The sequence below is a fragment of the Dendrobates tinctorius genome, unplaced genomic scaffold (assembly GCF_039654945.1).
Source record: "Dendrobates tinctorius isolate UK_male_01 unplaced genomic scaffold, ASM3965494v1 ptg000245l, whole genome shotgun sequence".
In the NCBI taxonomy this organism is placed as follows: Eukaryota; Metazoa; Chordata; class Amphibia; order Anura; family Dendrobatidae; genus Dendrobates; species Dendrobates tinctorius.
The window spans coordinates 861,727-875,889 of NW_027361912.1; the positions used below are offsets into that span (position 1 = coordinate 861,727).

General features: G+C 44.9%; 1 protein-coding gene across 1 annotated transcript in view; it reads left to right on the plus strand.

The window, feature by feature from the left end:
* Nucleotides 1-4,874, plus strand: part of GFRA2 (GDNF family receptor alpha 2) — a 103,589-nt gene extending 98,715 nt beyond the window's left edge. The window contains exon 10 of the mRNA XM_073557123.1: nucleotides 4,147-4,874. Coding sequence (XP_073413224.1) covers nucleotides 4,147-4,269 — 123 coding nt within the window. The 3' untranslated portion in view covers nucleotides 4,270-4,874. The remainder of the gene's footprint in view (nucleotides 1-4,146) is intronic.
* Nucleotides 4,875-14,163: the final 9,289 nt, after the last annotated feature.

The window sequence follows — 14,163 nt, forward strand, 5'->3', positions numbered from 1 at the left end:
GTAATTTTGTTGAGGGCACGATAATCAATACAAGGCCTTAAAGAACCATCCTTTTTGGCTACAAAAAAAAACCCGGCACCTAAGGGTGACGAGGATGGTCTAATATGACCCTTCTCCAACGCCTCCTTAATATAGGATCGCATAGCCTCGTGCTCGGGTACAGATAAATTGAAGCGCCGACCCTTGGGAAATTTACACCCCGGGCTCAGTTCAATTGCACAGTCATAACTCCTATGAGGAGGCAGAGACGCAGACTCATTTTCACTAAATACATCAGAAAAGTCCGCCAAATAATCAGGAACATCATGCGACTGAGGAGAGGTGGAAAACACCGGAGCCTCACTAAAGGCACACCGACAACCCCAACTCACCACAGACACAGATTTCCAATCCAAAACTGGATTATGAATTTGTAACCAGGGAAACCCCAGAACAATAGTATCATGCAGATTATGTAACACCAAAAACCTGCAATTTTCTTGATGGTCTGGGGCGACCCGCATTACCACCTGGGTCCAAAACTGAGGTTTATTTTTAGCCAAAGGAGTAGCATCAATCCCCCTCAAAGGGATAGGCGTCTGCAGAGGTGTCATCGGAAATCCACAACGTTTAGCAAAATCCAAGTCCATTAGGTTTAGAGCTGCTCCCGAATCCACAAAAGCCTTGGCGGAAAATGTGGACAGGGAGCAGATCAGAGTAATAGCCAGAAGAAACTTAGGTTGAACACCACCAACAGAAAACGTGTGTGCAAGGCGTTTCTCGCGTTTAGGACAGACAGAAATAATATGTGAGGCATCTCCACAGAAAAAACACAACTTATTACGCCTTCTGAACTCCTGACGCTGCTCTCTGGAAAAAACTCTATCACATTGCATAGGTTCAGACATCTGTTCAACAGGTGGCAACACCTCTCGTGCAGCTCTGCGTTCGCGCAAACGCCGATCAACCTGAATGGCTAAAGACATAGAATCGTCAAGACCAGAGGGAACAGGAAATCCCACCATAGTATCTTTTACGGCTTCTGACAACCCCTTCCAAAAGAGAGCAGCCAAGGCATTATCATTCCAGGTAGTAAGTACTGCCCACTTTTGGAATTTTTGACAGTACAATTCTGCAGAATCACGACCCTGGTTCAATGCCAGCAGGGTCTTTTCAGCCTGATCAATGGCATTAGGTTAGTCATACAACAACCAGAAGGCCTGAAAAAATGCGTTCACATTAGTCAGAATAGGATTATCTGGTTTCAAAGAAAATGCACAATCCTGGGGATCACCACGCAGCAAAGAGATGACAATTTTAACCTGCTGCGCGGAGCTCCCTGACGAGTTAGGCTTCAAGGCAAAAAATAATTTACAATTATTTTTGAAATTCAAAAATTTAGACCGATCCCCAAAAAACACATCAGGTGCAGGAATCCCTGGTTCAGCAGCATGTGAATGAGCAAGGTAGGCGGAAATTCCCCGCACCTCCGCAGCGAGCTGCTCCACACGATCAGACAATTGCTTTATCTCCATTGAGAGAAAAAAAAAATTCCCCCTACGGCCTCAGAGATATAGAGGAAAAAATATACACCTTTTTTTTTTTTTTATACAATTCTTTCCTGCAATTGAGTACCCTAGGATCTGCGGTATGGCGGGTGATTCTGTTATGATTGAGTCACCGTAGGAGGCAAAAATAGAAATGCTAGCTAAGTCCAGAAAACCAGAGAAGTTGGCAGCTATCGGATTGCAGACCCCTGAACCTATCAACACAACTAGCAGTAGCCGTGGGGGGCTCCTACGATGCCCTAGGCCCCTCGATCACAGCCGGAGGACTACATAGCCTAAAGACAGAAAGGGAAATCTAAACTGCCCCAGAGCAGACCCCAAAGCAAAAGGCAGCCCCCCACATATAATGACGGTGAAGCAAGAAGAAAGAACAAAACACAGACAGAAAGATAGACTGAGCAAAGATGGGGCCCAAGCTAGCTTAGATAGGAAAGGACAGGAAGGCTGCTGTCTGCAATCCGTGAAAAACCCTATGAAAATAAGAGCCAACAAACTGACAGTAAAAAAGGCCCTGAAGACGCTAGGCTTCAAAAAAGGCTATGTCAGTACTCAGGAATATTCTGAAGACAGAGCAACAGGCAAAAGGAGATTCAGCTCACCCCAGCAGGGAATGGCAGAATCCAGAAAAGCAAGAAAAACAAAACACTAATGCAAAAAGGCAAAGCAGAAATCTTAGCTTTAGATGAGCAGGAATCAGACTGGTTTCATAGAAGTCCACAGAGAAATCACCCGCAGGCCAGAAGGGTGTCGTCAGCCTTATATCCAGTCATTAACTCCACTCAGCCAGTCATCATCATCAGCCCCAGGTGTTTGACAATCAGGCTCACTACCTTTCTTCACCAGAAGAGGGAGTTCCTCGGGCCTCAGTAGTGAAGGGGAAAATGAACTCACAACAGGCTTCCATCAGTCAACCACATACTACTGATGTGACCACTTGACCAGTGTCCTGAGAATTGATACACCCACTTGGCTAGTAAGACTAAATTTATATACAGGGAAGAGAGGACCGTATCTCATGAACAGAGAGGCGCAGGAACTAAAGAGAAACAACACCGGATTCAGATGAACAGCGGCATTTACAACAGATTAAACAATTACGTCATTTGGGCAAATTATTCTTTGGGGAGTAAATTTTTTTGCTTAGATTAGTTAAAAAAAAAATACCTCTCCTCTCTCTCTATCACTCCCTGTCTTCTCCAATCTCTGCAACTCTTGTACTGACATTGCTTGGTCCCCCGCTTCCTGCTGCACCAATCATGCCTCATTACAGGGACATGTGACCACTGCAGCCATTCGATGATTTTTATCCCTAATTTTTCTGAAATTTCCCGCTAGAATTAGATAGATGACTACCATGGTCAATCATGAGATGGGCCTCCTCTCCTATATTTAATCATTAGTGCAAATAGGGCCTAACCCTCCTGTATTAGCAAGCTGGGTGCAGCCTGCGTTTGTGCACTTAGTTCACGCTTTATTTTGGGAGCTTTTCCTGATGTATACTGTAACATTGCCATAGGTGCCCATTCACCAGACGGAGGCCAAAAGTGTGTTCTTCGGGCCTCTATTTGGCCATTATACCTATATACTGTTTATTTGATGGCATTGGAATGCAGCAGACGGCACTTTTTATATTGAGGGCCAATGCAAAAAAATACCATGCGGAATACGATTTACAAATGGGTCTTTGTGGTGGACGGATGTCTAGGGTAGGCCTCTATCCTGACTGTGGCCATTGTCTGGCACATATCTCCTGAGCACATGTGCCTTAAAGAAGGGCTGAACATAGTCATGTGTGTATGGGGCCTCCCTACTCTTTCCTGAGAGATGACGTCAGCAGTGGTGTAACTTGGAGCTCAGGGACCCCGATGCAAAATCTCAAACAAAGCCCCTAACTTTCATGGCTCTGTAATAATATTGATCCAATATGGACCAAAAGGACTGTTTTAGCTCATAGAGTCATTGAATGGTAGAGTTGGAAGGGACCTCCTGGGTCATCGTGTCCAACCCCCTGCTCAAAGCAGGATTCACTAAATAATCCTGACAGATGTCTGTCCAGCCTCTGTTTGAAGACTTCCATGGAAGGAGAAGTCACCACCTCTCGTGGCAGCCTGTTCCACTCATTGGTCACCCTTACCTTAGCTCCTTAGGTTCCAAGTGTGATCGGAACCCCTGCACCTATTATAGTTACGCCCCAGAGAAAGGAGGATCAGTCATGTTGAATTTCAAGGCCTGATCATTTTGTTGTCAAACCGAGCGTGCATGCGTATCGTAGGAGTCAGAAAGAATAATTTTATAGTCAAGGGCATTTTAACACCTTGTTAGCTCCTGTTCCGTAATCATGCAGTGCAGGGGGCCCCACAAGGATGACCCCTGTAGCCATCTGTATCATGTATTTATGGGTCTTGGACTTGCTGCCATGTTCTTGTCGTTTCCTGATTACACTGTCACTTCTATCACGCCTCTTGTGTCACGTTCCTAATTGTGGTGAGTCGTTGTGTCACCTCGCAGTCCTAGAGGTCTAGGCGGGTTAATCCTGGTCAGGCATGTTCTCTATAACGCTGCACCTTCATGTGTCATCTATTTGCTCTTTTTTTTGCAGTCGCAGCTCAATGCAGAGCTTCCCCCGGACTTACAGATAGAAGACAACAACTCTGGGATGTCTCTGCAGCATGCCAGTATGATGTCCACCCTCATTGCTCTGTACCTCACCACCCTGTTCTGAGAGAGCCCTCTGGCACAAGGATGACACAGACTGAAACCTTGTACATAACGAACCTTTAGAAAGCGTTGCTGGCCAGCAAACTTGTGACCACCGGATAAATAAAAAAAACGGTGTTGGACTGGATTTTAACGTTTACAGTCACCTGCCGGACACTCGAACATTACAGCCGCCTCTAGATCTGTAAATTATTGGTCAGTTAGACATGACTACGTGAGTAAATATATGTATAGATAGAATTAAATTAGGGCGAGATAACGAGCTCCAAGGTGGAGAGAAGATGACCTGCAGAGTCACAGCGGAGCGATGCGCTGCAAATTCCGATAGGGGTGAATCCATCACAAAGACTTCTACCCAGCAGATTTTTCTGTCAACTGGGGAAGGGAGAAATATTACAACCATATTGACCCAAAGCCAGACAAAAGTGAAGACGTGGAATATAAAGGAGGAAACCTGCAAGGAAGTGAAATAAAGCCGAAGCTGACAGGTGATGAGTTAGCAGCAGGGAGATCTGTCGCTCCAGCTCCCTGTATATAAATATCTTTATACTTCCTTCTGCAATTCTGCATTTTTCTTTATTTAATGAATTAAAATGTATTGACCCCAAAGTCTCATTCATTTTATTATTGAGCTAGAAAAAGAAGTGGTTAGACATCTCCAAGGGATGAGGCGGGGGGGTCGCGGAGAGACGGAAAGAGACTGCAGAGAGACACTTATCTTCAGATGTCATTAACGGCACGGAGTGTTGCAGTAGATAGGGGACCTCCACTGATCAGCAAGTAAACCATGCAGCCTCTATGGTCATAATTACCAACATGTCCCACCATCAAGGATCATTTTTTTTTTCTTGCATGCATTTTTGGCTACAAACAATTGTTGTCTTTGTCATACGTTAAAATGCAGCATCGTTTCCCTTTTTTAGCCTTTCAGTGCAGTATCTATTGCTGGCCCCATAATGAGTTACCTGAGAATAAGTCAGTGAAATAAACAAAAAAAGTTGCACTCTATCATGCTAAAGCATGTCAATGTGAAATACATGAAATATGAATAGCAATACTGCTTCTGGATACTAGGAAAAAATGAGACGCTTAGCACATAATTTGACCAATTCATGCATGCCCAGCAACCAAAGACAAGGTGGTCTCAAACCTGATGGGCCCTAACATGTCTAATGTGAATACCTGTTATGATTGGGTCACCGAGGAGGATAGCAAGCCAGGCTAAGTCACAGAAAACCAGAGAGGTTGGTAACTAAGCGGATTGCAGACCCCTGATCCTTTCCACACAACTAGCAGTAGCCGTGGAGCGTGCCTACGATGATCCTAGATGCCTCGTCACAGCCGGAGAGCTAACTAAACCTAAAGCAAGAAAAGGGAAATCTAAGCAGCCCCAGAGCAGACCCCAAAGCAATAGATAGCCCCCAAACATATATTGTCGGTGAGACAAGATGAAAACACAAACGCAGGTAGGAAAATATACTGAGCAAACGATGGGACCCAAACTGACTAAACAGGAAAGGAAAGATGCTGTCTGCTCTCACGCAAAAAACCCTGCAAAAAAGGTCCAACATGTAATGAATGAAAAAATACTGAAGTCGCACGACTTCGCCCCCCACTATATCAGCACTCTGGTATATTCTGAAAGCAGAGCAAAAAGAGGCCAATCTAATAAGGGACAAAAAACAAACTGGCACAAGCAGTAACATATGGATGGTGATTCAGCACAGCCCCAGCCGGAGCTGGCTGACCCACCCAAAACTGAAATAGACAAAACAAGATCAAATGTGAACAGTATAGCAAAAGAACACTTAGCTGAGCATGCAGGGACTGAGCTGGAAACTAAGACCTCAGGAGGCAGGAAAAAGTCACCAGCAGGGATAGAGGGCGTTGGCTGTCTTAAATCCAGTCTGAAACCCCAGATCTCCAATCGTCGTCCTCATTATCAGGTGGCAAGCCTCTGTTAATCAGATCAGCTCCATTACCTCCAGTAACCACCAGAGGGAGCCCAGAAAGAGAACTCGCAACCCCTCTGTCAATTTGACCAGCTCCACCACCTTTGGTAGTAACCAGAGGTAGGCCAGAAAGCGAATTCACAACAAATACCTATCTGTTATGATGGAGTCACCGTAGGAGGCAAAAACAGAAATGCTAGCTAAGTCCAGAAAACCAGAGAAGTTGGCAACTATCAGATTGCAGACCCCTGAACCTATCAACACAACTAGCAGTAGCCGTGGGGGGTTCCTACGATGACCTAGACCCCTCGATCACAGCCGGAGAGATACATAGGCCTAAAGAAGGAAAGGGGAAATCTAACTGCCCCAGAGCAGACCCCAAAGCAATAGGCAGCCCCCCACATATAATGACGGTGAAGCAAGATGAAAACACTTACACAGACAGAAAGACAGGCTGAGCAAAGACGGGGCCCAAAAACTACCTAGATAGGAACGGATAGGAAGGCTGCTGTCTGCAATCTGCCAAAACCCTATCAGAGACAAAAGCCAACAAGCTGATATAAAAATGGCCCTGAAGCAACTAAGCTTCAAAAACTAAATCAGCACTCAGGTACTTTCAGAAGACAGAGCTAACGGAACACTGCACAGTCCAGCAGGGAGTGGCAGAATCCAAAAAGCAAGAAAAACAAAAACAAATCTTAAATGCAAAAAGGCAAAACAGAAAACTTAGCTTTAGGAGAGCAGGAATCAGACTGGTGTCCAAGAGTCCACAGAGAAATCACCCGCAGGGCAGAAAGGGCGTAGGCTGCCTTAAATCCAGTCAGTGACTCCACTCAGCCAATCGTCTTCATCAGTCCCAGGTGCCTGATAATGAGGCTCACTACCTTCCTTCACTAGAACAGGGAGTTCACCAGGCCTCAGTGACGGAGGGGAAAATGAACTCACAACAGTACCCCCCCCTTGAGGAGGGGTCACCGAACCCTCAACAACGCTACCAGGGCGATCAGGGTGAGCCCGATGAAAGGCACGCACCAATCTTTTGGCATGAATATCAGAGGCAGAGACCCAGGAATTATCCTCCTGACCATAACCCTTCCACTTAACCAAATACTGGAGTCTCCGTCTAGCCAGACGGGAATCCAGAATTTTCTCTACCTCATATTCCAAGTTACCTTCAACCAATACAGGGTCCGGAGGTGCCACCTCAGGCACAACTGGCTCAACAAACTTCTTCAACAAGGACTTATGGAACACATTATGGATCTTAAATGTGACAGGAAGAGCCAAACAAAAAGAGACCGGATTAATAATCTCCATAATCTTGTAAGGTCCAATAAATCTAGGCTTAAACTTAGGAGAAGCCACCTTCATAGCAATATTTTTTGATGATAACCACACCATATCACCAATCTTAAACTGGGGACCAATGGTCCTATGTCGATTGGAAAACCGCTGGGCCTTTTCCTGGGAGAGAGATAACTTATCCACCACTTGGTCCCAGATCTGGTGCATTCTCTCCACCACAGTGTCAACACCTGGGCAGGCAGAGGGCTCCACCTGCCCTGAAGAAAATCGAGGATGAAACCCAAAGTTACAAAAAAAAGGTGACATCAAAGTGGCAGAACTAGCTCTATTATTTAAAGCAAATTCGGCCAAGGGCAAAAATGAAACCCAATCATCCTGATCAGCGGAAATAAAACATCTCAAATACGACTCCAAGGTCTGGTTTGTTCTCTCTGTCTGCCCATTGGTCTGAGGGTGAAAAGCAGAAGAGAAGGACAACTGAATTCCCAACTTGGAACAGAACGTCCTCCAAAATTTAGACACAAATTGAACTCCTCTGTCAGATACAATGTTCTCAGGAATCCCGTGCAAGCGAACCACCTGTTGCAAAAACAGGGGCACCAACTCAGGAAGATGGCAACTTAGGGAGTGGTACAAGATGAACCATCTTAGAGAACCTATCACAAATCACCCAAATAACAGTCATTCTTTGAGAGACCGGCATATCAGAGATGAAATCCATTGAAATATGGGTCCATGGCCTCCTGGGGACCGGCAAAGGCATCAACAACCCACTAGAGCGAGAACAAGATTTAGACCGGGAGCAAGTCCCACAGGACTGCACAAAATTCCTGACATCATGAGACAAGGTGGGCCACCAAAAAGAACGACTCACCAGATCTCTAGTACCAAAAATACCCGGATGACCAGCCAATGCAGAGCAATGAACTTCAGACATCACTCTCTTCTTCCACTGGTCAGGAACATACAACTTTCCACTGGGACAACGCTCAGGTTTGTCCTCCTGGAACTCTTGCAGAGCAAGTCTCAAATCGGGCGAGATGGCAGAAAGAACTACCCCTTCGCCTAAGATGGTAGCAGGCTTGGTCACCACAGGAGAATCAGCAAAGAAACTCCTAGAGAGGGCGTCTGCCTTGACATTCTTAGTTCCAGGAAGGAAAGAGACCACAAAATCAAAACGTGTAAAAAACAAGGCCCACCTAGCCTGTCTGGGGTTCAAGCGTTTAGCCGACTCTAGGTAAATCAAATTTTTGTGGTCAGTGAGGACCAGAACTTGATGTTTGGCTCCCTCCAACCAATGTCTCCACTCCTCAAATGCCCATTTCATGGCCAACAGTTCCCGTTTCCCCACATCATAGTTACGTTCAGATGAAGAGAACTTTCGGGAAAAGAAAGCACAGGGATTCATTTTAGATGTTACCGGATCCTTTTGGGACAACACTTCTCCTGCACCAATCTCAGAAGCATCCACCTCTACCTGAAACGGGAGTGAGACATCAGGTTGCCGCAGAACCGGGGAGGAGGTAAATCTACGCTTCAGCTCCTGAAAGGAAGCAACCGCCTCCGGAGACCAATTCAACACATCCGCACCCTTCCTGGTCAGGTCAGTCAATGGTTTGGCAATACTAGAAAATTTTGCTATAAATTTCCGATAAAAATTAGCAAAACCCAAAAACTTCTGGAGGGCCTTCAAAGAAGTGGGCTGAACCCAATCATAAATGGCCTGTACCTTGGCCGGGTCCATTTCAATGGTTGACGGAGACAAAATAAATCCCAAAAAAGAAATCCTCTGTACTCCAAAAAGACATTTTGATCCTTTGACATACAGAGAATTCTCTCTCAAGATCCGGAACACAGTCCGAATATGTTCCACATGAGCATCCCAATCCTTGGAGAAGATCAAAATATCGTCCAGATAGATAATCAAAAATTTATCGACAAAGTCTCGGAAAATATCGTTCATGAAGCACTGGAAGACAGAAGGGGCATTAGTGAGCCCAAAAGGCATCACCAGGTACTCAAAATGTCCCTCCGGAGTATTAAACGCCGTCTTCCATTCATCCCCCTGCTTAATGCGGATAAGATTATACGCCCCCCTGAGGTCAAGCTTGGTAAACCAGCAAGCACCTCTGACTCTAGAGAATAGATCCGAAATCAGGGGTAACGGATACTGATATTTAATAGTAATTTTATTGAGGGCACGATAATCAATACAAGGCCTTAAAGAACCATCCTTCTTGGCCACAAAAAAAACCCGGCACCTAAGGGCGAAGAGGATGGTCTAATATGACCCTTCTCCAACGCCTCCTTAATATAGGACCGCATAGCCTCGTGCTCGGGTACAGATAAATTGAAGAGCCGACCCTTAGGAAATTTACACTCCGGGCTTAGTTCAATTGCAAAGTCATAACTCCTATGAGGAGGCAAGGACGCAGACTCATTATCACTAAATACATCATAGAAGTCCGCCAAATAGTCAGGAACCTCATGCGACTGAGGAGAGGTGGAAAAAACCGGAGCCTCACTAAAGGTACACCGGCAACCCCAACTCACCACAGACACAGACTTCCAATCCAAAACTGGATTATGAATCTGCAACCAGGGAAACCCCAGAACAACGGCATCATGCAGACCATGCAACACCAAAAATCTGCAATTTTCTTGGTGGTCTGGGGCGACCCGCATGACCAACTGGGTCCAAAACTGAGGTTTATTTTTAGCCAGAGGGGTAGCATCAATCCCCCTCAAAGGGATAGGCGTCTGCAGAGGTGTCAACGGAAATCCACAACGTTTAGCAAAATCCAAGTCCATTAGGTTTAGCGCTGCTCCCGAATCCACAAAAGCCTTGGTGGAAAATGTGGACAGGGAACAGATCAGAGTAATCGCCAAAAGAAACTTAGGCTGAACCCCACCAACAGAAAACGTGTGTGCAAAGCGTTTCTCACGTTTAGGACAAACAGAAATAATATGTGAGGCATCTCCACAGAAAAAACACAGCTTATTGCGCCTTCTGAATTCCTGACGTTGTGCCTTAGACAAAACTCTATCACATTGCATAGGTTCAGACGTCTGTTCAACCGGTGGCAACACCTCTCGTGTAATCCTGCGTTCACGTAAACGCCGATCAACCTGAATGGCTAAAGACATAGAATCGTCCAGACCAGAGGGAACAGGAAATCCCACCATAGTATCTTTTACGGCTTCTGACAAACCCTTCCGAAAGAGAGCAGCCAAGGCACTATCATTCCAGGTAGTAAGGACCGCCCACTTTTGGAACTTTTGACAGTACAACTCTGCAGATTCTCGACCCTGGTTCAATGCTAACAGGGTCTTTTCAGCCTGATCAATAGCATTAGGTTCGTCATACAACAACCCCAAGGCTTGAAAGAATGCGTTCACATTAGTCAGAATAGGATCATCTGGTTTCAAAGAAAACGCCCAATCCTGGGGATCGCCGGGCAGCAAAGAGATGACAATTTTAACCTGCTGCGCGGGGCTCCCTGATGAGTTAGGCTTCAAAGCAAAAAATAATTTACAATTATTTTTGAAACTCAAAAATTTAGATCGATCCCCAAAAAATACATCAGGTGTGGGGACCTTTGGTTCAACAGCATGTGAACGAGCAAGATAGGCGGAAATTCCTCGCACTTCAGCAGCGAGCTGTTCCACACGATCAGACACTTGCTTTATCTCCATTGAGAGAAAAAAAAATTCCCCCTACGGCCTCAGAGATATAGAGGAAAGAATATACACACATTTATTTTTTTATTTTTTTTTTTTTAAACACAATTCTTTCCTGCTATTGAGTACCCCAGGATCTGCGGTTTGGCGGGTGATTCTGTTATGATTGAGTCACCGTAGGAGGCAAAAACAGAAATGCTAGCTAAGTCCAGAAAACCAGAGAAGTTGGCAACTATGAGATTGCAGACCCCTGAACCTATCAACACAACTAGCAGTAGCCGTGGGTCCTACGATGACCTAGACCCCTCGATCACAGCCGGAGAGATACATAGGCCTAAAGAAGGGAAGGGGAAATCTAACTGCCCCAGAGCAGACCCCAAAGCAATAGGCAGCCCCCCACATATAATGACGGTGAAGCAAGATGAAAACACTTACACAGACAGAAAGACAGGCTGAGCAAAGACGGGGCCCAAAAACTACCTAGATAGGAACGGATAGGAAGGCTGCTGTCTGCAATCTGCCAAAACCCTATCAGAGACAAAGGCCAACAAGCTGATATAAAAATGGCCCTGAAGCAACTAAGCTTCAAAAACTAAATCAGCATTCAGGTACTTTCAGAAGACAGAGCTAACGGAACACTGCACAGTCCAGCAGGGAGTGGCAGAATCCAAAAAGCAAGAAAAACAAAAACAAATCTTAAATGCAAAAAGGCAAAACAGAAAACTTAGCTTTAGGAGAGCAGGAATCAGACTGGTGTCCAAGAGTCCACAGAGAAATCACCCGCAGGGCAGAAAGGGCGTAGGCTGCCTTAAATCCAGTCAGTGACTCCACTCAGCCAATCGTCTTCATCAGTCCCAGGTGCCTGATAATGAGGCTCACTACCTTCCTTCACTAGAACAGGGAGTTCACCAGGCCTCAGTGACAGAGGGGAAAATGAACTCACAACACCTCTCTAAGACTGAAGTCAGAATTCCTGGGTAGATGTCAATACCTCTCATCCAAGTCTGATTTTATGGGTATGTAGGACCCTGTTGCAATTAAAATTCACCACATGCTGAAGGGTCCTACCTAAACATAAAATCAGACTTGGAAGAGAGGTATTCACATCTACCCAAGAAGGACCCATCAGTTTTGAGACGACCTTGTCGTTGGTTGCTGGGCATGCATGAGTTGGCCAAATTATGAGCTAAGTGTGTCATTTTCTCCTAGTATCCAGAAGCAGTATTACACTTCATATTTCATATATTTCACATTGATGTGCTTTACCATTACAGAGTGCAACTTTTTTTTGTTCATTGTATATGGAGGTAGCTGCTCTTAGTTGACACCTGTTCACATTAGCTTGGACGTGCCAGACAGTCTTTTTGTCCTTGTAGTTTAGGCCTGTTTCACACTTCCGTTTTTGTGTCCGCCAAACGGATCCGTTTCCGTTTTTTTGACGGAAACTGATGCAAACGGATCCGTTTTTTTGACGGATCCGCGGTAACCACTAATGGAAGTCTATGGGACAAAAAAACGGATCCTGCAAAAAAAATGGCGGATCCGTTTTTTTACGGAAACCAACGGATTTTGACGGATTTGAAAAAACGGAAGTGTGAAACAGGCCTTAGCAGGTAAAGTTTGACTCTTTCCAAGCTCCTCTAAGACGATTTCTGTCTGCTCCACATCCAAGTTGAGTGTGCATGGAATCAAAAAGTCTGGGCTTCTTAGGACACCAGCAATTTTACTATATGCTGCATTACTATGGCATCAAACGATTGCACTTTCAAGTCCTCAAGGTGGACTAGAAATAAAAATAAAAAAATGTATAAAAGGTTTTGAAATCAATTACTTTTTCCAACTAACAAATAAAGAAATGTAAAGATATACAGGGTGGGCCATTTATATGGATACACCTAAATAAAATGGGAATGGTTGGTGATATCAACTTCCCGTTTGTGGCACATTAGTATATTGGAGGGAGGAAACTTTTCAAGATGGGTGGTGACCATGGTGGCCATTTTGAAGTCAGACATTTTGGATCCAACTTTATTTTTTCAATGGGAAGAGGGTCATGTGACACATCAAATTTATTGAGAATTTCACAGGAAGAACAATGGTGTGCTTGGTTTTAACGTAACTTTATTCTTTCATGAGTTATTTACAAGTTTATGACCAGTTATAAAATGTGTTCAAAGTGCTGCCCATTGTGTTGGATTGTCAATGCAACCCTCTTCTCCCACTCTTGACACATCGATAGCAACGCCGCAGAAGAAATGCTAGCACAGGCTTCCAGTATCCGTTGTTTCAGATGCTGCACATCTCGTATCTTCACAGCATAGACAATTGCCTTCAGATGACCCCAAAGATAAAAGTCTAAGGGGGTCAGATCGGGAGACCTTGGTGGCCATTCAACTGGCCCACGATGACCAATATACTTTCCAGGAAACTGTTCATGTAGGAATGCTCGGACCTGACACCCATAATTGATGGTATGGTGTGGTATATGGGGTACAAAGATAGTGGGGCCATTCTTCTTCAATGGAAACCTCAATGCCACTGGATATCTGAAATTACTACATGATGATGTGTCGCCCTCTTTATGTACTGAAGATGGCACGTTCCCTGAGTTTTTCCAGCAAGATGGTGCACCACCACGTTATGGGTGTCAGGTCCGAGCATTCCTACAAGGAATCTGACCCCCTTAGACTAGCATTTCTTCTGCGGTGTTTCTATCATTGTGTCAAGAGTGGGAGAAGAGGGTTGCAATGACAATCCAACACAATGAGCAGCACTTTAAACACATTTTATAAGTGGTCATAAACTTGTAAATAACTCTTGAAAGTACATTAAAACAAAGCGCACCATTGTTTTTCTTGTGAAATTCTGAATAAGTTTGATGTGTCACATGACCCTCTTCCCATTGGAAAAAATAAAGTTGGATCCAAAATGGCCAACTTCAAAATGGCCACCATGGTCAC